Raw genomic sequence first — 22,110 nt, forward strand, 5'->3', positions numbered from 1 at the left:
AATCTGCCTTTTGGAACAAAACTGACGAATTGACAAAGCTGAGTGTGCGGGAGCAGGATCATGGTGCAAGAACCATGAATTGTTTCGCCACAACTCTTTTTGTGGATTCTTCACGTAACCGTTGTAAGTATACATGGTACACCGTTTCACCTTGAGGCAAGAATTCAAAATGTCCATTAAGTAAAATCGAAAAAACAGTGAGCATCACTTAGACATTGGATCGAGACTGACGTGGTTTCCTGGGGCCTGGAGATCCTTTGCCAATCCATTGTTATGTTATCATCTCCCGTTATGATCCTTTGAATAAATGTTTCGTCGTCATTAGATTGTCCAAGGAGTTGTTGTCACACGTCCACACGATTTTCTTTCTGTTGTTGGGTCATGAAACGAGGAACAAATTTTGCTGCAACTCGATACCTGTTCAATTTTTCAGTCAAAATTTCATGGGAAGATCCAACTGAAATACTAACCTCTTCTGCCATTTTCTATGACAGTCAATCGGCGATTTACACGCACCAGATCTTTGACTTTCTGAACATGGGAACAGTTGAAATTGAAAAGGCCTTTCTAGTCGAGGATCATCTTCAGTTAACTGACGACCACTTTTAAATCCTGAAAACCATTCGTAATATTGCGTACGACCCAGATCATTATTCTCCGTAAACTTGTTTAAACAGTTGAAACGTTTCCGTGAAAGTTTTCCCCAGTTTCATGCAAAATTTTACTTTGGTCGTTGTTCCAGAAAATTTTGTGGGGTCACTTATACGGCGTGAGTAAGGAAAACAAGTAGATACTCTATAACGCTTTATTATTCGACCTTACACTCTAGAAAATTATCGATAGACTGACTTGTAATACTCCCTACGGTCGACCTAGGGCTGCTAAATATCTGTCAACCGTGGGTCGTGAACCTGCCTTCTAGGAAGTGCCGTTGTATTTTCAACCCTTATAAATTCTTGGTAGGCCGGCTATTAGGGTTGCCAGGTTCCGGCCGCTACAATTTCATATTTAAAAAATCATTACTAACACTTAAACAGGTTGTACTCAAATAACAATATTACGCAAACTAAATGAGTTATCAACAATCTAAGATCGTGTGATTACAACGCAATACTGCCACCATATGCCACAAATATCTCCATTAGCGCGTAATTCAAAAAGTTCTGTTATTTTCTAAACAGACCTCGTATAACTGCAAGGTATCTAGATGATACTAAAAAGGTCATAAGGAGAAGCAATATTCAATAAATCAAGATTATTTTCGTATACATCATCTGCTGAATAAGGTAAACAATAACCTACCTCAATAAGCATTTAAAATCATCCGTTTACGTATATAATCAGATTTTCAGACCTGTTTATCTAGCTTCCGAGATATATTCGAAAGTAAAACGTTACGAAGTAATTGTAATCTTCAACATTTTTTAAATACTCAACTAACAATTGTAACAATGTTTGTAAACTAAATCAAAATATTATGTTGCTAGGACAGAGTAAAATATAAACAACAATAGTCATTCGTTTCATAGCGTGAGTTATTAAACTTGTTTTGTTCTAAATCATCTAGTCTAGGAATTTACACGCAGCTGTTGTGTGTAGATGGTAGAAAGTGAATTAACTTGACCTCGATCATGAGTAGGTACTTTGATTATACAGGGATGGCCAGAAGTACGGAATAAAATTGATATCTTTTGAATAAGTTATTTTTTTTTTAAACACCGAAACACGTTAACTGATTTTGATTTTTTCTCATCTTTCGGTTATATAATAATTAATTTTTCTTCAACCCCCTAACCCCCAGCTACCCCTACTTTTTTTTCAAATGGAAACATAAGGCATGAGGGGGCTCGTTGAAAAGCTTATAGAAAACTGAATCTAGCCATACCAAATAAACAAGTTTTATTTTTTCAGTAGCAAGTTTTTTTTCATTTAGAAATTGAAACAACTAGATAATTTACAAAAATAAACTCAATGTCGCAAATGCTGAAAATGTCCTCCATTCACTATTTGGCATTCTCCAAGACGATAGTAAAAGCTGTCCACAGCATTCTGAATGACTTCAGCTGGTAAATTATGCATCTCCGCCCTAATCTTGTTCTTTAAATTCTCAATATTATCCGGTCTGTTCTGGTAGACTCTTTCTTTCAAATATCCCCAAAGAAAATAATCCAGGGGTGTTAAGTCGGGGGATCTTGGCGGCCATTCAACTGTACACCGTCTACCAATCCAGCGATTTGGAAATATTTCATCTAAGTATCTTCGAACATCAATACCAAAATGTGGGGGAGCGCCATCTTGTTGGAACCAAATTCTTTCATTCGGTATATCTGCATCAATTTCATGAGGAAAAATCACAGCTATAGCAGGTATCAGGTCAAATGTTAGGAAATCCAGGTAGCGTGCGGCAGTAAGATTTTCTTCAAAAAAGAATGGGCCCAAGATTCTGTTGTTGATGATACCTGCCCATACATTAACTTTTTGTGGATGCTGCGTATGCTATTCGCATGTCCAGTGTGGATTTTCCTGGGACCAAAAGCGATAGTTGTGCCTGTTAACCACTCCATTTAAAAAAAGGTAGTTTCATCCGAAAAAAGGTACGTAACATAAAAAATATATCTTTTTTGCGATAGCAGTGATAGGTACAGTTTCAAAATCTTTATTTTATTCTGTGCAAATTCATGGAGGATAACACTGAAGATAATTAAATTTTATTTCACTTGTTAAGTAGGTGATTCATACAACCCTAAAAACCTTGCTATTGAAAAAATAAAACTTGTTTATTTGGTATGGTTGGATTCGGTTTTCTATAAGCTTTTCAACGAGCTCCCTCATGCCTTATGTTTCCATTTGAAAAAAAAGTAGGGGCAGCTGGGGGTTAGGGGGTTGAAGAAAAATTAATTATTATATAACCGAAAGATGGGAAAAAATCAAAATCAGTTAACGTGTTTCGGCGTTTTAAAAAAAATAACTCATTCAAAAGACATGAATTTTATTCCGTACTTCTGGCCATCCCTGTATTTAATGCTGTAAAAAGAGATGTTTGTGGGTTTGTTCATAAACATTTTATATTCAAAACTTAAAAAATTGGAAAATGTAATAGCCAATTTACAAAAAAAATGAAAAAGAAATGACAATGGAATTTATTTGTTCATTTCCTTGTAATAATTATTTTATCTAAAATAATATCCGTAAAAATTTAAAAAATACATTTCTGAAGCTTTACACAAAATTGTTCCTGCAAATATTTTGAAAAACAAATTAATTTATCTTAAAACATCATTTATCATTCTGTATACAGTTAAAAATATACTTAAGTATCTAATAGTTAAATAATATTAACCGACGAATTAACCTTTGTAGCATAACAATCATCAAAACCACAACTATGTTGTAATCCGGAAATACCAGAAATGAGGTATCAAATCACTTAGTTAAACATCTATTAACAAAATTGCTATATGCTGTGATATACACAAATGCATTTGATATTAAACATACTTAAATTAACCTGGGGAAATTTATTTTGCCCTGACATTTATCCAAGACAAGAAACTTGGGAAATTTTCTCGAAATGTGGCATTTGGAAAATACTGATTATGAAATATTACATTTTGGTTGTCAATTTTGCAAATTATAGCTATATTGTTTTATTAAATATTATAAATTTTCGAAAAGCAGAAGGCACATCCAAGTCCGTACGAAATATATAAGCATAAATATTATAAATTGAAATAGAATCATTAAGTAACAAAATTTCTGATCAAGGCCAAAAGGAACTAATTGGTTTTATAACTGGTTTTTACATTTATCGATGTTATTTTGTTTTAATAAATTTTGTTGGCAATTAAAATTATGAAATAAAATAAAATAATAATAATAAAAATAATTAAAAATACCATAATTATAAACTTAATGGAAATTAATTTTGATTTACTGTTTAATGACGGCATATATATTTTTTACGAGCTTTTGCCACTCATATGTGTAATGTTTTATTGGGATTTTGCCAATTTCTCTTTTTTATATTGCCAATGTTTCCGATTTCTTCCTAATAAATTTATTTCGTATAGCGGCTTAAGTATATGTCACAGAAAGGTAAGTACTTATTTCAGTTTTTGAGTACAAATACGACATCTGTTCAGGAAATAATCGAACTCTTTATAAAATTACGTGTAAATAGATATTTAGTGATATGTGTTGGCAGCATTGCGTTACGCATAATATTCTCTGTAACTACGATTTTTGAAATGTGTTGAATTTTGCGTGAAACTGGGGAAAACTTTCGCGGAAACGTTTCAACTTTTCAAACAAGCTTATGGAGATGATGATTTGGATCGTACGCAATGTTACAAATGGTTCTCAGTGTCACAGTGTTTTTTTTCGACTTTAATGGAATTGTGCGTTTTGAATTCTTGCCTGAAGGTGAAGCAATGAACCGTGTGTACCATCAAAACGTTTTACAACGCTTACGTGAAAAAAAAGTCAGCAAAAAGAGACAAGTGTTGTGGCGAGGCAACTAATGGTTGAACCATGACAATGCATCCGCATACTCAGCTTTTGAATGCATCAGTTTTGTGTCAAAATCAAATTACAGTCCTCTCTCACCCGCCTTACCCACCAGACCTGGCTCCTTGCGATTTTTTTTTTATTTCCTAAATTAAAATCAGTGTTGAATAGACGCCGTTTTCAGGCTATTGATGACATCAAAGCAAATTCGTCTCAGACTTTAAAGGCCATTTTAAATGAAGCCAGCCAGGACAGCTTCTAGAAATGGAAGGACCGCTGGGAAAAGTGTGTGAATAGCAAAGGGAAGTATTTTGAAGGAGACAAAGACCAATAACGTATAAAATTAATAATAAAGTTTAAGAAAATAAAGTTCGGTTATTTTCTGAACAGATCTCGTATATTGCCAGAGCGATATATTACTCCATTAGCATATAATGGTTTTATATCCACAACACTATGCATATTTCACTTTTATTGCAGATACTGAAAACATAATAGGTATTTTGCGTGTTATCATTTGAATACTTTGACTCCAATCAGAGAATTAGGTTAATAATATAGTTTTAACGGTGCTCAAATCTCAATAAGATACAACACAATATAGTAATTGCAGGTGATATTAATGAATTGCAACTATGTTGATAAATGAGGAATTTCTTTACATTAAAAATACAATAAATGCGTTCCTATAAATAATTATTTGTCACATACCTTCAAGATATTTTGCATAACAATCTGCTTTGACAGCATGTCAGAAAATACTACAAGTAAAAAATAAAATGTGAAATTATTTTGGAGTTGAGCAATTTAAATTTGATTTCAAAACAGTAGTCAAGAGGAACAGAATGTAATATAAATATAAAAAATAAATTAAAACGTATTTTGGAAAATAAATTTGAAAAAGTTCAATGAACTTCCAGTGACATGATTTTTTATTTTTGTTATTTTCAAGCATGCCATCAAAGCATATTGTAATTTCTACATTTAAATGCTATCTTTAAATGATATAACTTAGAAACATTACAATTGTTTATTGTATAATCTCTTACAAAGTATGTAAATATGAAAAAAATATAAATGTAAATTTAATGAGGTTTAATATAAGAAGGTTATTTGAATATTTAACAAAACAAGTAAAAAATTATAATTATATTATAGGTACGTTGTGTGTAATTAGAAAAATTTGACGTCTAAAAACATTATCAAGAAATGTTACTGAAATTAAAGGCAAATTTCAGGAAAGATAGTACTAACTAAACTTAAACAAAGTGAAGTTGTGGAACTTAAGAACAAAGACAGCATTTACCAAATCCAATAGATGTCTCAACACAAGAGAATTCTATTTATAATAGAGACTTTACTTTCCAAAAAATGGCAGAAAATGTAGTTTGTCTACTAGTAATTAAAAATAAAAATTATGTAAGTAAGAAATAAAATTAATGACTAATTAACATTAATTTGAGTTTATTATAATACCAAAAAAATATCTAGTTAGAGTAACTCGAAATTTACAGAATTTTACTAATTTCATTTATTATTTACTCATTATTGGTAATATAATGTCGTGTTGTGTGTACCTCAAAAATGGTTTAATGATATCCATAAGAGATTTATTTAGCCAACAAATAGTTGATCGAATAGTGTTATTATTTAAACACAATTGGGTTTAACTCGCTTAGACTCGATTTAACAAAAAATTGTGTTAATTTTGAGTGAATTTATTCAGTATTTTTACGATGAAAAGATTAAATTCAAGATTTATATCGGGTCTCCCAAAATTCAAGCAATATTTGAATTGTGTGCAGTTTGTGCGGTAAAGTGTTGCCAATTAAAAAAAAGATATCGTGGCAGTTGACAGTTCAGAGTTGTTAAAAATGCAGCGCAACACAAAAGAACAACGCGTTTTCATTATTCAGCAATATTTTTAAAATAATGAACGTCGGGCAGCTACAGTTAGCAATTTTCTTACAAAATATGGTCGGGATAGTGATTTAACTTCATCACCATTACCGCAGGAGTTCCGCAAGGGTCAATACTTGGTCCTGTTCTTTTCTTATTATATATTAATGAAATAGATAACATAAGTCCCTTAGCTAATTCTATAAGATATGCCGACGATACAACTGTACCAATTTCAAGTAAAATTAAGCAGATAATGGAAATTAATTGTTTAGAAACTCTCAACCACTTTGCATCCCTCTACTTTGACAGTAAAAAAAAATAACATTATTAGATGTGAAATCTAATTAATCTTAAGAATTTTTGTGTAATATTTAATGTTTTTTATACACTTGATTATTTTTTTCATTCAAGATGTCTGTCTGCTATAAACTAAATTTACTGTTTGTGATATATGTATTTATACATCTTTGGAAAAAGAAATGAAGAAAGAAAATTTTGGACGCCCCATGACGATACTGTTTCTATGCTGCATCCAAGCATTAACTTTTGTAAAAATCAATTACATAATGTGAATTGGAGATAGTATATTATTAGTATAACTCGCTCTAAGATTATGAACTTATATTTCCTATTATTAGCTAGATTATTGAGGGCAATTAAAGAGGAACTGAGCTTTTCCTCTACAACCTTTTACTACAACACCTATCAGTTATTGAATAATTAACATTGGCTTCATTGCGAGTACATAAATATGACTTTCAGCTAAATTACGCACTGCAATAAAGTTTTACCAGATTGCGTATCAATTTATATAAGATTTCCAATGAACTTCGGCATCTGTGAAGTTAATCATTATGAAGGAAATAACACATGACTGTAAATTTTCGTGATTTGCATTATTAAGTATATAAGTGTTAATGACATAATTCTTTATTTAAATGTGTGATATTGAAAACAATGTGATTATAATAAACCTTCTGTATCAACATAGTTGTTTTCAAGAGACTGCAAGAAATATTTACTTATTATCGTTATATTATAATTTTGTAAATTTGTATGCCACCATATTTTCTATATTAGAGGAATTTTTCTTATTTTAATAAAAGAGAAAACATGTTCGACTCTAACCTGGCAAGTAAACAATAACTTTATAACTAATTTTGTAATAGTTTTTCTCATATACCGCTGTATTCTCTTCATAATGTCTTATAAATATTAAACACTTATTACTTAAGGTTGAGAAAAAAATACAGTATTTTAAACAACGTTTATGTATCCAATTTAAAAGGTTATATAGACTTAATTGGCACATAATTTAGAAAATAATTATGATAAACAGCTATTGTTTAGCAACCGCTGGGAATACTAAAATTAAATGCGAAATGATTTGAAATGAATTTTGAATAATAATGTTAACGTTATTTCCTACGGTTTTGCTATATTTTTAATGAAAGGGAAATTTCTATTTATTCGTAAAATGTCCTGTTTTCCACACATTATGATTAATTCAAAAGAAGGAAGCAAGACTAAAATGAGTGGGCGAGGTTTCTATTTGAATAATCTTGTATTTAATAAAGGCCACAGCTTCGTTAAAAGTAAACAAACAGTAATCCTTTGGATGTCGTGTATGCTAATTTAGATATTATTCAACAACATTCTTAATCCGTAACACCTGAATCAGCTGTAGATATGAAAACAAGTTAAATGTATGGAAAAACTATATACCAAGCTGAACCACGATTTACATTTTGTAGAAACGGACTCCATGATTATAATTTTTGACGGAAGAAGTTCTTCGGGAATGGCAAAAAATTCAAAAATCTGGGTACAATACGGCAACTTCATTCAAAAGCTGTTATTACTAGGCATATATTTAGAAACCAAACATGTATACTCGTAGTGCTAGATCTTCTGATTAGGCACTATGTTTCCTTTTATAAAGCAAACTGGATACAAATAAAATTGGAACCAATAGTCCACTTGTACTACATAACTAGCGGGACAAAATTATTACAATTAATTCTATAAAAATAACTGAAACATCATCAAGTGTAATTATAGTTATTATCAACTTTTATAAAATTGCAGTTTTCTATCCAAAAAAATCAACTGCAAATTATTTTATTATCTTAATTACCAGAGGAAGACTCCTTACTTCGAAATTAATATTTAAAAATGTCCTTATAGTTCATAATTATTTATTACTGAAATTTGATCGAATATAAATAAATTTTAAATATGTTACCATATTAGCAATTTGATACCTCTGCCACAATTCAATAAACAACCTCATTAAAATATCCATTCCAACTTTCATCCTGTGGTTGAGCGAAAGTAAAAACTAGCTAATAAAACTTCGTATAAAAATGTATTATATTATCGAACGGTTCTAAATGTAATATTGAAATCAAGGTTACAGTTGAGTCTTTTTCACTTTCACCAAGGTTGGAATCTGTCACAACGCTATAGTTCAGTTAATCAAGAAATATTTATGCATATACAGGGTGATTCACATTTTATGATTAGGACTTTAAGCATCGATAGATCTCATCAAAATAATGTCATTTTGAAGTATACCTACACTTTATAGAGATATATAAGCCTTTAAAAAAACTCTTTTTTTTTTGTTTTTTATTTAATTTCTCTTAAATTATGAAAGCCATTTATTTTATATTTAGTATGGAGTGTACGAATGAAAAGCTCTATTGATTTTATAAATTATTGTGAAAATAGATCAATCATAGGCGTCGATAAGGGGCTCTGATAACCCCTATTTTTAATATAATTTCTACGCCACTGAAAATTTTTCAAAATGGATGTATTTTTTTACATTGCGGTTTATTCTACGGGAAAAAAGTTTCTTACAATTTTTAAATGAAATGCTTAGTTTTTGAGAAAAATGGCAGAAAATAGTTATTTTTGTATCTAAAATGCGTTCAGGAATGGAAGTTGTCTATTCGAGAACGCAAAAGCGTTTCGCATTTGAGATGCAAACAATATTTTTTCGAAAACTGCAATAAAATAACACAATTGTGTTATATACAACAATTTCATTTATATTAGAAATCGTTTGAACCGTGTTTGAATCAAGACGTTTTAGGCGTGGTGAGTATCATACCGATAGCAACCTAATAAACAAAAAAAATTAGTTGTTTGAAAAAGTAGTGTCAGAATTTTATATTCTAATTCATATCCTAAGAGTGTTTAATTCAAAATGAACTCGGAGAGTGAGGACGAGCATTTACCAGAGGAAGTATTGGAAGCAGCACAAAATGCTCTTTTACAATAATTATTAATCCCCAAAAAAAAGTCGAGACAATACGAGATTGCCTACAACGAATTCAGGTGGTGTAGGTAGTTCGATGAAAATTCAAAAAGTGTCTGAAGCATATTTCAAACATAAAATTAATAAAATTAAACCTTCGACGTTATGGTCAATATATGCCATGTTGAAAAGTGAATGTCAATAAAAATATAAATATCGGAAAATTTCCCAAACTAACCCCATATTTTTAAAGCAAATTAGTTGGATACCGTCCGAAAAAGTCCAGAATTCTAACGAAAGAGGAAATTGAGAGATTTTTGTAAGAAGCACCTGATAATAGATTTCTGCTAGAAAAGGTAATTAAAATGAATATAAATCAATTGATTTAACTAATTTTTAACACCTTTTCAGGTCATTTTAATAATTGGTGTTTGTGGAGTTTTGAGAAGAGATGAGATACTAAGGACAACGATCGTTGATATAGAAGTCAAAGATTCAATTCCCGATTCCAAAACTCAAACTCCGAGATGTTTGCCTCATCCGGAAACTTATACAGGGCACTGCTTTAGACGTTCTTCCGCGTTCTAGTACGGTAGCGGAGACACATATAGACTATACAAAATAAAATTTCAATCGCAAATAAATCGTTACCATCATCAGCAGAGCCTACGGAACTTGCCAATATACAACGTGCGTAGTAAACTTAAACAATTACAGCAGCAGCCATTGAACACCCATAACTAAAAGCTACGACAACAACTGACAGCACTGGATCTGGCATAAATTTAACTCACTGCAATATCGGCACTGTAGTGCAAAATAAATTGTAATAGTCCTGTTGAAAAAATATAAAGTGCTTAGTGTAACACTATTTGTATAAGTTAATTTTACAGTACCTACCCAGTGTAAAGTCAAAATAAGCAATGATTTTACATAAAACTTTTATAAGTCTATCTAAATACACATATTTACAAATATCTCTGGTTGGAAAAATGGATTTTATTTGATATATGAAGTCGAAGCATGAATTTAATTACATATAACAAAAGAAAAAGTATTTTGCCTAAAAAGTAAATGATGAAGATTGGGTATATTATCCAGTTATGGATTCTGCTCCTTCTGAATTTGATTAATTCTAAAGCCAAATTTAATATCAGGTATTTAAAATATGGAAAATCCAAACTAATATATCAAAATTACATGTAAATGAATAAAGATCCGGTTTATCGTTTTCTACTAATATTAATATTCATAAAATAAAACATTACAAGAGAGGAAACTACTCGTATTATTATTCCATAATGCTTGCAATACTTTTTAGTTAGTTTCTCAGTTTTAAATGTTCTTGTATTTTATTATATATAATTATATATCTGGATAGTCACTTGTTGAGAAACAAGGAAGGTTAGACACAGAGCTTTTATAACTAGTCTGTTCAAACTGGAAAATAAAATTAGCATATTTTTCTCCACAGGAGAACCTGTTGTGCAAATATTTATGTATAAGCTAGTATAGAAGTCAACGTTTAATCGTTGACTTCTATCAGGTTTTATAACTTGGCAGTAAATTTTTATTATCTGTACATAGGTACAATATACATACACTCCAAAATATCAAATATGTATGTATTCTTAGTAATAGGTTCCTTGACATAAGAAAAAGATTGAAGAAACAAGATTCTGGTAGCTGTTATATTTACTGAATAAATTGTGGTTCTAAATTTTAAGTACAAATATCTCTTTAGTATTTGACCACATGTATTAAGGGTACTCTTACAATGACGATGATTATTATTATTGGTATTTGAAAAGCAGATACCGTTGTTTGAGTACCCCGATTACCTTTTACTAATTACAACCTACTTTCGGCTTTATTTGCGGCACTAAATTGGAAGAAAGTTGCTAATGGATTACGTACGTAGCCTAAATACTTTAGCATCGGTATTATACTTGTACATATTACCGGTTCTTTTGACATCATTGATGGTCAGTTTTGTCAATTGCTGTGAAGCTATATTAATAGAATTATAATTATCAAAATTTTAAGTTATACAGGGTGTTTATTAGGTACTTGTACAAAGTTTAAAGGGTGATTCTTTGACTAATTTTAAGATAAAATTTCATATGAGAATGGCTTGTTATATGTATATTTGTGACATAATAATAAGATTAATTCAAGAAACTTGGTGCTTTTTCGCTATTACTAATTGTTATTTTTATATCTAATAGAAGTATTCAAATGAAACCTCTGACCAAACAATATTTCATTACAGAACCATAAACTGATTCAATGCAAATTATTTATTATTATTCTTATTGAGGAGGGGTTTTTCTGCTATCTGCAAATAACAAATTGTGAATTTATAAAGTACATAGCAGTGTTATGATTAAGTAAGTATAATAATTGGAGACATGTTAAATGTTTTATTTTTAAAGAAAAAGTAGGTAGAAACATTATAAACAATTTGATTAATATTAACGTATATAAATTGTGTTTATTAGCTGTAATATAGTTTAGACATTAAAGAGATAAAACGACTCAAGTTTTGTACAAAACCAAATAAACAACGATTGACTATTATTGAGGACAACCACCTCTTTGCAACACTTCTAAGTAGAACAAATTAACCATGAAGGTTATTGTTCTGCAGACTTAAGAATTATTAAGGACAATTTTAATATTATCAATAAAATTTAAAATATAGGTAATCTCTTTCAATAAAAAATAAACCTGCATGCTAACTTTAAAGGTTATGTTATGTTAGGTATTTCCAAGAGTGTCTTTCTAGGTGCAAGATGCTACAAAGTTAATAAGTTTAATTTATTTCTTAAAATATATCATAAAGGTATATTCCTTAGTTCTTTTTCGAAATGTTTTCCAAAATAGCTGTTTTATGTCATAATAATCAAAGCCATAGGAAAAATTACATATTTGGAATAAATATACATTCTACATACACAAGTGAAAACGTTTCGCGAATATACATACATACATACATACATACATACATGATAATAAAGTTTTTGATGGTGAAGTTCATGGCTTACTGAAAAGTTAAGGCAATATAAAGTTATAAAACTTTCCCCAATTTCACGCACTAGTAAACTTATCGGTATCTGCAGAAATAAATATATATTTTTGATAATTTTTTTTCTGTTTAGATAAGGAAATAGGAAAACTTAGAAGCGATATTCCATTATGACTTTCTTTCAATATGGCATTTTTCATATAGCATTTGCCTTGATTTCAAGAGGCTGTTAGCTTCTTTTTTTTAGACCATAAAGCTTTAATATTGTCTAACGCCACTGAATTTATTGACATAGGTTACTGTATTTTAAAAATATTGCATTTTGTCAAATATATGTGAAGATGTTGGATTAATGACTTATCTTTTAAAGAGAAAAATTGACACGTCTGTCACATAAATCTTAATTAGTGATGAAAATACTGAAAGACCTAAGACACTTAGAATCTCGACACCACCGGATATTTAGGATTTTTGAAGTGCCATTTTAAATCAAAAAGTCTTAATGAACCAAAGTGGTAAAGCTATATGGTTGTAGATAAGCAATGTGTTGAAATTTTAAAAGTGTTGTCACGTTTATTTTAATATCTCTAAAGATGATTGATTGTTTCTGAAACTTGGTTAATGGTTTAAGGTTTAACTAATTAAAAGTAGAAAGTCATAGAATTGGTAAACAAATCTGCGTTTGCAGTGGGAGAAATACTGAGAACCATTGTCACTAAGAATCGATAATTTCGACATTCGCTGAATATATTAGATTTTGGATACGCACGTCATTATACCTGACAATTACAAATTGTCCCACGATTTTACATACAATTTTTTATAGGAATATTTTATTCAAAATTGTACATATTTTTTTCTGAAGTAAAGAGTTTTAGAGTTAGTTGAGTATATGATAATTAAAAAAAGATAGCTTAAATAAGTTCGTTGTCGAATAAAATGAAACACATTTATTTAAAATGAATTTGTTAATTATACAAAATATTCAATAGCGCCGAAATTCTGGGGTTTTTAGTGACAGTTCTTCTCAGAATCTCCACCACTAATTGACAGACCAGTTCTGTGAATTTCAATACTATTAACATCTTGTATTTTGAAAACTGGTAATTCTAGATAATTTTATTTAAGATATCATAGTTTTTCGGGTTGCTACGCCGTGATTACCATCATGGACTTAGCTTTCTTAGCCTTAGCTCGGAATCTTTCACTTGCCCTTGTTGTTCTTGGGCTACACTCTGTGGTGGCGAACCCGCTATTCGAACCACTAAGCCCGCTTTGATATTGTTTTCGGTTCTTGGTAATACGGACAGAATCTTTTCTCATACAATTGGTCACATTCAATCATTCCAAACTCTTTGTTCTTCACTGTAGGCATCTTCAGTAATAACTCAGTAAAACTTTTATCGCGGCTTAACCCAAGAAGAAAGGAAGGTCAAAGATTCCTAGCTAAGGCTAAAGAAGTGCGATATAAGTCCGTAATTGGCGGTGACCAGCTACATAGGCCACGGCATAATAACGCGAAAATGGTTTACACTTCAAGTAAAGCCTTATAACCAGTTTAATTTCATTAAAGGTAAATATCTAAAAAGACCAGAGGAGCAACATCCTAAAGTTACAATATGGACTTAGAAAACACTTTGTGTATACAAATATACAGGGTTACAACTTTTTAATTGTCCTATACAGGTATATTTCTTAAATTAATCGTATCTTATCAAAAATGTACAGATTTTTATGATGAGCTCGGATTCCTTTTTAAATTTACAAAATTCCGAATAGTTCCGAAGATAATCGAAGAAAACCGACTTTATGCCATTTCTTTTTTTTAGTCGCATTTCACTTGTTTTTCAAAACTTTTGGACAAAAATGTGTTGTCTCATATTAAATGTGAGGAATAGATTTTTTGCTGTCAGTATTGACGTATTTCTAAAAATGTGTGCCGAGCGGTAGTTAACTTTTGTTTTTCTTATGGGCACCATATTGAATTTTTGGCCCCATTAGAAGAAAGGGAAAATTTATTTTACAACTATGTATAATTTATGTAGTTCATAAATAAATAACCAAGATATTAAATATAATAATAATTTTAATAAAAAAAAACATGTAGCCATGTGAAACATAATTTTTTTATATAACAACTTATTAAATAAATGGTAATTTTAACTTTTGCCTAGTGTATAGCTGATCCTTAATATAACTGTAAAAGAAAAAGTTCATGCGGTCAAATCAGGACTTCTCTGCGGCCAAGTAACTAGACCACCAGGTAATGGCATGCACTTCAAACATTTGTGATAAAATTTAAATTTACCAGTTATTGCTTATTCTATACTGTGTTGTTCGTTACTCTTGTTATTGTTATGTCAAAAAGTATTAAAAATAACAAATATTAAATTAATTTAAGGGTTGCGTTCGGTGTGCAGCAAAATAAAGCTCTCTCTCAACGGTAAAAATAAAAGTATTTTTATTGAAAACAACGTTAGTGAAAATGAAGTATTGTCGGGGCGAGCGCTCGCTGGAGAGTCCTGATATGGTGTCGTTCGCATGTATACGTATCTGGTCCTTGGCGCCAATCTGCAGTGGACCTCTTCCTGGAACCCTAGTGCGTCGCGGCTATTATTTGTCCTTGCAACTGTTAGACCGGTCCAGAAGGCGTCAGGCTGACACTCTTGACGTAATACTTAAAATGGGTCACTTGCGGACGTGTGTACCCACAAATTTATAGAAAAAACTCATATGTTTCACATGGCTACTTTTTTTTAATTAAAGTTATAATTATATACAAATCTTGGTTATATATTTAAGAAAACCCCATAAATTATACATCGTTGTAAAGAGAATTTCCCGTTTCTTCTAATGAGGCAAAAATTCAACATGGCGTCCGTAAGAAAAACAAATGTTAACTACCGCTCACCACTCATTTTTAGAGAAACGCCAATACTGACAGCAAAAATCGATTTCTCACAGCATTTAATATCAAACTACACATTTTTGTACAAAAATTTTGAAAAACTAGTGAAATACGACTAAAAAAATAAATAGTACAAAATCGGTTTTCTTCGAATAAGTATTCGGAACTATTCGGAATTTTCTATACTTAGAAACGAATCCGTGATCGCCATAAAATTCTGTACATTTTTGCCCCTTTAACCATTTCTGTAACTCTTAAAATAAGGAAGATACCTGTACAGGCTGTTACAAATTCGCTTCTCGCTACAGGGATCTCGGAAACGGTAAGAGATACGTAGTAGCTTAATCAGGGGACCAACATTATGCCTCTAAAAAATCAAGGTTAACATGATTAGTTTTCGAAATATTTGAAAAAAACCTAAATTTTGGAAATCCGTTTTTGTTTAAAACTCTAATCTTGTTGATGGTAATATTTTAAATAACTAGGTAGATTTCACAGTGTCTAACGACACTTAAAATGTACGATGATTCAATAAACATAGAAATCTAAAATTCGATAGAGGGCAAAAAGTTGCCATGAGAAAATGTTCTTCTTTTTTTAATAGCACCTCAAGCAAGGCTGAAATTAAACAAAAACGGATTTCCAAAATTTCGTTTTTTTTTTTCAAATATTCGAAAACTAATCATGTTAGCTTGATTTTTTAAATGCATAATGTTGGTCCCCTGGTTAAGCAACTTTGCCCCCATTTAAGCTATTTCGTATCTCTTACCGTTTCCGAGATCGCTGTAGTGAGAAGCGAATTTGCAACAGCCTATATGGGACAGTTGTAACCTGTATATTCCCATAGCCCATAGAGATTGTAAAATAAAAGTTAAAAACGTAATCAAATATATTAAGGAAATTTTTACTAATATTTATTATCTTTCTTAATGATTTTATAGATTGTCTATTTATAATAATAAGAATTGTATCAATCAAATATTAGCAAAAGGGGTCTATTTTTTGTTTAATAACTAATTCAATTAAACTTTAACCAATTAGTGCCACGCATAATTTATAACTAAAGTACAATAATTTTATTATTTACGAATTCTTCATCTGAATGAAAAAATATATTATTTTTGCGTATATTTAGGTAGGTGTTGGATCAGCTACATTTAAAATTTATCATGCCTTGCTTTGATATTAACTGAAAAGATGTGCATATACAGGGTGGTCCGAATTTTATGCAGGAAACTTCGAGGGCAGATTGATCTCTTTAAAATAATAGGTGTTTGCCTTATAAACATAGGTCTGGAACGGCCTCGTTTTAGAGATACAGGGTGTTGAAGTTGTTAAAAAAAATTGATTTTTTGTTTATATCTCCGGAATCTATTAACCGATCTCAATAAAATTTGGTGCAGATAATGTATGACAGTAGACCTTGCATTCCCTAAAATATGAGATCTAAAGGATGGACCAGTGGTGTACAACTGGACAGGGTCACCCCTTTTTTATAAAAAAAGCCTACGCCACTGTATTTTTTACAAGCTATTGTAACCTATTTATATTCTAATATACAAAAAAGGTAACGTGAATCTTCTCTTTAAAGTTCATCGTTCTCAAGTTATTCATACGAATACAATCTCCTTGAGACGGATATTTCTAACCATAATATTACAAGAATATTTATGTTTATGCTTAAAAGTAAGTGCAATTTGTAAGCACATCAAGAAAATTCTTTACACTCGTCGCTTTCATCTTTTTGGATTAAAAGGATGTTTGGAAAATCACGACGGCGCAGTGAAAGGCACATAAATGAAATTTTAAGAACATTGGGGTGAGTAAATCGAAAATTTGAAAAGTTCTACATAAGGATGGTAGAAATCCGTACCATTTACAACCTGTGCAAAATTTACTTCCGGGAGATGTAGACACACCTGAATTGTTAGTGGTTGTTTTAAAGTCACAACATAATCCAGAATTTTTACTAGAAATACTTTGGACCGATGAGGCTACGTTCACAAGGCGAGGGGTAGTGAATTTTCACAATATTTGATCACAAGAAAATCCTCATGAAATTGGAACAAGATCTTTTCAACACGAATTTTCTGTGAAAGTGTGGCTCGAAATAATTCGGACCCTTTTTCTTGTCACCCCATCTAAATTCACAGCATTTCTAAACTTTCTAGAAGACCATCTATTTGAATTATTAGAGGATGTTCCATTAAATATACCACAAAATAGCTGGATACAAATGGATGGTGCTCCTGCGCATTTTAGGAGAATAATACAAGAATGGCTTAAAAATTATATGGGGCGATGGATAGGTTGAAGACCAAATGCCAATGTCGACCATAATGGTGCAGAGAATTCAGTGTCTTGGCCAGCCAGATCGCCAGATCTAAACCCCCTGGACTTCTATGTTTGGGGTTATCTATCTAAAAAGTAAAGTTTACTCTACTCCAATAGATACAAGACCACAACTACTGCAGCGAATAGAAGACGGGTGTAATGAATTAAAAGAAAACCACCACATGATATTAGTTAGGTAATTCCATTAATCATTAATAGAAGTTGTCAGAAATGTATCGATGTGGATGGTTCGAATTTTGAACAATTGCTGCAAATACATAACGTTAATTTCATTTCTTGTTTAATTGTTTTTGCATGGTAAATGTATTTTTATTATTATTTTGATTTAAATTGTTCTTATTTGTAAAGATAGTGGATTAAGCTTCCAGGGGAAACTAAAACACACTAGGAACACTACATCACAGGTAATGTGGAAATAATTTTGTTGATCTGCTTACAAATTGCACTTACTTTTAAGCATAAACATAAATATTCTTGTAATATTATGGTTTGAAGTGTCTGCCACAAGGGGATTTTATTGGTATGAATAACTTGACAACGGTGAATCTTAGGGAAAAAATTCAGGTTACCTTTTTTACGTATTTAGTGCATTATAATATAAATCCGTTACAATAACTTGTAAAAAATACAGTGGCGCAGTTTTTTTTATAAAAAGAGGGCGACCCCTGTCCAGTTGTACACCACTGGTTGAACCATTAGAGCTCATATTATAGGGAATGCAAGGCCTACTGTCATACATTATCTGCACCAAATTTTATTGAGATCGGTTAATAGATTCCGGAGATATAAACAAAAAATCAATTTCAACTTTAACACGACAACGAGGCCGTTCCAGACCTATTTTTATAAGGCAACCACCTATTATTTTAAAGAGATCTATCTGCCCTCGAAGTTTCCTGCATAAAATTCGGACCATCCTGTACATGACGAGGTTACCTTTAGGGATTACGAAATTATTCAAATAATTTCAAGAGGTCATTGGGTATGCAAAACGTCTTGTCTCTAGAAATTTACCAAAAAAAATTTTATAAACAGTATATAACTTTTTCGAATAAAATTTGTTTTTAAAACTGTTTATTTCGGGACTTTTGAAACCAAACCAGTTTTAGCGAGCCACCCTGTATTCGCGTAAAATTAATCATACTTACAGTTGCGTATGTAAAAAGCAGATTTATTATTTTCTCAATTTAATTCAAAACTTGTTAAATAACCTCTAGCGCAACTAAAGTCCGTAGAATTATTTTTATAGCCCAGACTACCTCGTGCACTTCCGTGAAATCAAAATAGTCATCCAGAAACGCTTTTCGACCGAAAAGAATCAGTCGCATGCGACACAAAATATTGTCACCAAAAGAAAGGAGAACTAAAAGTTTGTACTCACTTTTAAACTCGATCCCTTCCGGCGGACAAGGTCCTTCCGACAGCAGACAAGCGGCATAGTAATTCACGATCCTTCTGTTATTAAGGATAGCGTCGACGTCAATATGGTCGTATTTGGAGGCGTAGTGCTGGGCGTTAGCCCCATCAATCAACCCAAGTAAAGTACCAGCAGCGACTAACACAGGAAGTAAACATACCATTGTTAACTATGGCACTTTTCACGGCGATTTAACAAGCGATTGAAGAACGGTGTTTATTTCAGCAATCGACGGTTGCAACTGACTTGAATGGGACTCTCTAAGAGGTAGCACGAGGGGACTTCTTGAGAAGTGGAGGAATTCAGAGGGTGTCCTTTCAGTCCCGTCCTGTCCCTTTCGTTTAATTCATAACGAACATGTTGTAGATCCTGAAAAGAAAAATAGTACAAATTAAAAGTTATAATACTAAAGTTAGGACTGGTAAATGTGTAGTGGCATTTGAAGTTTGTTTGTGTGAACTAAATGTGAATGAATTGCAACTGGTTCTGATTTGGTTCAGTGCTCCTTTATATACATATGTGAATATATATTTTATGGCCAAAAATAGAGAAAGAAGATAATATTCAAGTTTGTTAATTTCCTTAGATGTTTACCTTCTCGGATATCTAAAATTCTCAATGTTTACTAAGTTTGTTTTCAAATCTGTTTATTTTTATGAATCTATTTGAAATTTTAAAAACAACTGTTATTGGGATTAATGTTAAGCAATTTAATTAATTTGATGGTGTCATTAGACAACCTCTTTGTGCTAATAGTAATTTATGTACCCACATTTAATCATCTAAGCACTTTACTATCCATGTATAAATTATAACTAAATAAATTGCAACAGGGGAGTTAATTAACAGTAAATTTAAAAAAAATCATTTTTTTTAGATTAGGAACTAAGAAAAGAAAGGAGATCTAAATACCTCATTCCTTTTTTATGGCCGTATTGATAATGATAACAAAATACATATTTGAGATCAGACAAACATTTTATTTGCATGTTACATTGAAATTAATGTTAAGTTTTTTTTGAATAAGTTTGAAATTTCATTCATCACACTGATATCACCTTTTTTGTGAAAAATTTTAAAAAGTTGTGAAATAAACTATTGCGCCAGAAGGATCAGTCAAGGATATCTTTATAAAAATAGTTTTGCTCAACCAAAGAATGTCACTGAAAAAAACCAGACAATTTGCAATTTTACCATTGAGGAATTAAATATCTATACTTCTATGTACAGGATGGGTCACCAGTAACGCCTCGGTCGCTAGTGACCAAACGGCAAATGTTACACAAACCTGTTTAGGTGGGTATGTGTAGGTTGATTACGGCTACATTCTAAAAATATTTTGAAATATACAGGGTGTCCAGGAAAAGCGTACCATATCAAAGTTATGTTTTTTTAAATGGAACACCCTGTATTTTACTGCATTTTTGAAAGCACCGTAAAAAAATAGGTGAACTTTATTAAAGGTTCTGCATACCTAGGACTTACAGTTTGTGAGATATTTCAATTTTAGTGAAAATGCAGGCATAGCGTAGAAATTTAATATTAGCAATAAAAAAATAATTTTAAGGAAGCAGCTTTGGAGGGTCTATTTTAGATCCTTGAAGTTATAAATTGTTATATTTGTCGTCACTTAGTATTATACAGGGTGTTCAAAAAACTGCTGAATACTTCTCTCAACTTTAAACAGCAATAACTTGGTTATTTTAAATGGAACACCCAGTATATTTTTACTTTGGGAGTTGGGAAATTTAAAACTCTTTCAAACTGTGTATAGGTTCCCTATACCTATCTCTAACGGTATTGGAGATATTTGTGCCGTTTCGTTTTTTATCGATTTTTTTTTTAAGATGTATCCACGTGTCTTTATCGAGGTCTTTACTGAATTGGTTTGGGTTCTTCTTGATGACGTCTCTTTAAATATATTGAGAAAAATGAGGATGCAATTAGATGGCGCACCTGCAAATTTTTCATATTCAGTGAGAAATTATTTAAATCGAAAATTTAGTAATAAATGGATAAGTAGGAATGGTGCATGTCAGTGGCCACGTAGGTGTCCAGACCTCACCGTAATGGACTTCTTTGTTGCGAGCTATATAAAAAATCTTGTATACAATGTTCCACCTATTACTTGCGATGATATTGGAGGGAAGGATTAGAGATGCATTTGCGTGAGAATATCATTTGAAGATAGAATAAGATGCTGTATTCAGGAGAATGGTTATCAATTCGAACATCAATTAAAATTTTTCTTTGTTTTTTCTAAAAGTAAAAGTTCCTTTTATCATTATCATGAAAATATTCAAAAAAGTTTTCTAATAAAAAATATTATTTTATAAGCCGAATAATTATAAAAAGTTATTAATTTTGTATAAATATGTTTGTAGTAAGTAACTGAATTATTTATGAACATGAAAAATATTTATTAAAGAAAATTTTACTTTTAGAAGAAACAAAGAAAAATTTTAATAGATGTTCGAATTGATAACCATTCTCTTGAATACAGCATCTTATTCTATCTTCAAATGATATTCTCACATTCCTTAGAATATTTGGGGTGATTGTGGCAAATGCATATCTAATCCTTTCCTTCATATCATCGCAAGTAGTAGGTGGAACACTGTGTACAAGATATATTTTTATACAGCCCGAAACAAAGAAGTCCATTACGAGAGGTTTGGACACCTGTGGTAGCCACTGACATGAACCATTCTTACCTACTCATTTATTAC

The 22,110-nt window shown here is 31.2% G+C and overlaps 1 protein-coding gene across 3 annotated transcripts in view; it reads right to left on the reverse strand.

The window, feature by feature from the left end:
- Nucleotides 1–19,864, reverse strand: part of LOC108904830 (cell wall integrity and stress response component 3-like) — a 29,819-nt gene extending 9,955 nt beyond the window's left edge. For 2 of the 3 annotated variants that reach the window (XM_018707510.1, XM_018707509.1), the window contains exon 1: nucleotides 19,346–19,863. In XM_018707510.1, coding sequence (XP_018563026.1) covers nucleotides 19,346–19,544 — 199 coding nt within the window. In that variant the 5' untranslated portion in view covers nucleotides 19,545–19,863. Of the gene's footprint in view, nucleotides 1–19,345 lie in introns of all 3 variants that reach the window. The other variant, XM_018707511.1, reaches the window with a different exon arrangement.
- Between the last annotated feature and the right edge of the window lie 2,246 nt (nucleotides 19,865–22,110).

The sequence above is a fragment of the Anoplophora glabripennis genome, unplaced genomic scaffold (genome assembly GCF_000390285.2).
Source record: "Anoplophora glabripennis isolate ALB-LARVAE unplaced genomic scaffold, Agla_2.0 scaffold104, whole genome shotgun sequence".
NCBI classification, from domain to species: domain Eukaryota; kingdom Metazoa; phylum Arthropoda; class Insecta; order Coleoptera; family Cerambycidae; genus Anoplophora; species Anoplophora glabripennis.